Genomic DNA, 1,253 nt, shown 5'->3' with positions numbered 1-1,253 from the left:
TTTAATAAAAAATTTTAGTCTCTCAACATTTTTCTCCTGTAAAAGCTAAGCTTTACACTCTTCATTCAATACAATTCTACAAGATCTGTAAAAGCTAAGCTAAGCTTTACTTTTCTCTGTTTTTCATCACACAACCTCTTCCTGTCCAAGCTACTATCCATTCATTGTTCAATTCTAACATTTTTGGTGGGTGAAAAATTGTTCTTGAAGTCACATCTTGTCTTAATATAGGTATGTCTTTTTTTTTTAAACTACAAATAAACTTGTATACCTCAATATTTTTATACAATTCTAAGATAGTTATATGTGAAACAAGATCGATTAAGTATCACAAAATGGATGGAAGACAATTACCTGAGCTTGCATTCCAGGCAAAGCAGAAGCTACAAGTGCGCCCTGAGATCATTGCTTGGTTAATCAAATGGGAAGAAAAAGGAAAATTTAAGAGAAGGGGAGTACCATATATATACTGAACTTAATAATAATAAGAAGAATATTAGATATATAATTAGTTTCTGTGAATGATGATTATATGTCCAACAAATACTAGCTGTTACTTTATCTTTTTGACTTTTTGTCTTCAAGTCAACAATCCTAAAAGTACTAATTAAGTATTGAATGGTTTAAAAGCTGGAACTTTTCTCTTACAATTAAAGCACCTAAAGATCTCCGAAGAAATCATTAATCGAGGCTTACCTGAGAGAATCCAAGTAAACCATCAAAAGGGCCATTCTTTACCATGTAATCTTCAATGTATGCTACACATTCTTCGAAGTTGCTGACCAGTGAAAGATCCTGTATATGAATACATAAGCAACTATTATTAGCAACATGTCTTAGAACATTGAGTTAATTCATCGTCACTATTTCACTATAAAGTTTATAATAACAGTAACCTCGTTGGTTCGAAACCATTCATAGTAAGGAGGGTCGGAAACACCACCGACTGCGGATTTTGCATGTGCTGGAAACTTGCCATCGAGGAACACAAGTTGCAGCTTTTGTGTTACAATTTCTGGCCACCGTGACATTATTGATTTCTTGAGGATTTTACCACTGGTCCTGTATCCATGGAAGCAAAGGACTCGGGGGTTTCGTTGTTGGTTTTCATTATCTTCCATGTTGCTCCTATAACTTGCTTTCAGATTGATTTTTTTAGTTTAATTTATTTTTAATTTGATGCCTGTTACGTCCTTTTACCAAGGATTGTTTTTGGCCGAAAAAATTTAATATGGAAATAATATAGGAGATGT

General features: G+C 33.3%; 1 protein-coding gene across 1 annotated transcript in view; it reads right to left on the bottom strand.

Moving 5' to 3' along the window:
• Window positions 1-1,253, bottom strand: part of LOC107641599 (esterase AGAP003155) — a 2,561-nt gene extending 1,308 nt beyond the window's left edge. Inside the window, exons 1-3 of the mRNA XM_016345082.2 lie at window positions 897-1,253; window positions 697-795; window positions 355-396 (exon numbers count right to left, since the gene is read on the bottom strand). Of these exons, the coding sequence (XP_016200568.1) occupies window positions 355-396; window positions 697-795; window positions 897-1,121 (366 nt within the window). The 5' untranslated portion in view covers window positions 1,122-1,253. The remainder of the gene's footprint in view (window positions 1-354; window positions 397-696; window positions 796-896) is intronic.

This window comes from Arachis ipaensis, chromosome B05, assembly GCF_000816755.2.
Source record: "Arachis ipaensis cultivar K30076 chromosome B05, Araip1.1, whole genome shotgun sequence".
In the NCBI taxonomy this organism is placed as follows: Eukaryota; Viridiplantae; Streptophyta; class Magnoliopsida; order Fabales; family Fabaceae; genus Arachis; species Arachis ipaensis.
This window is presented reverse-complemented; position numbering and strand designations above follow the sequence as displayed.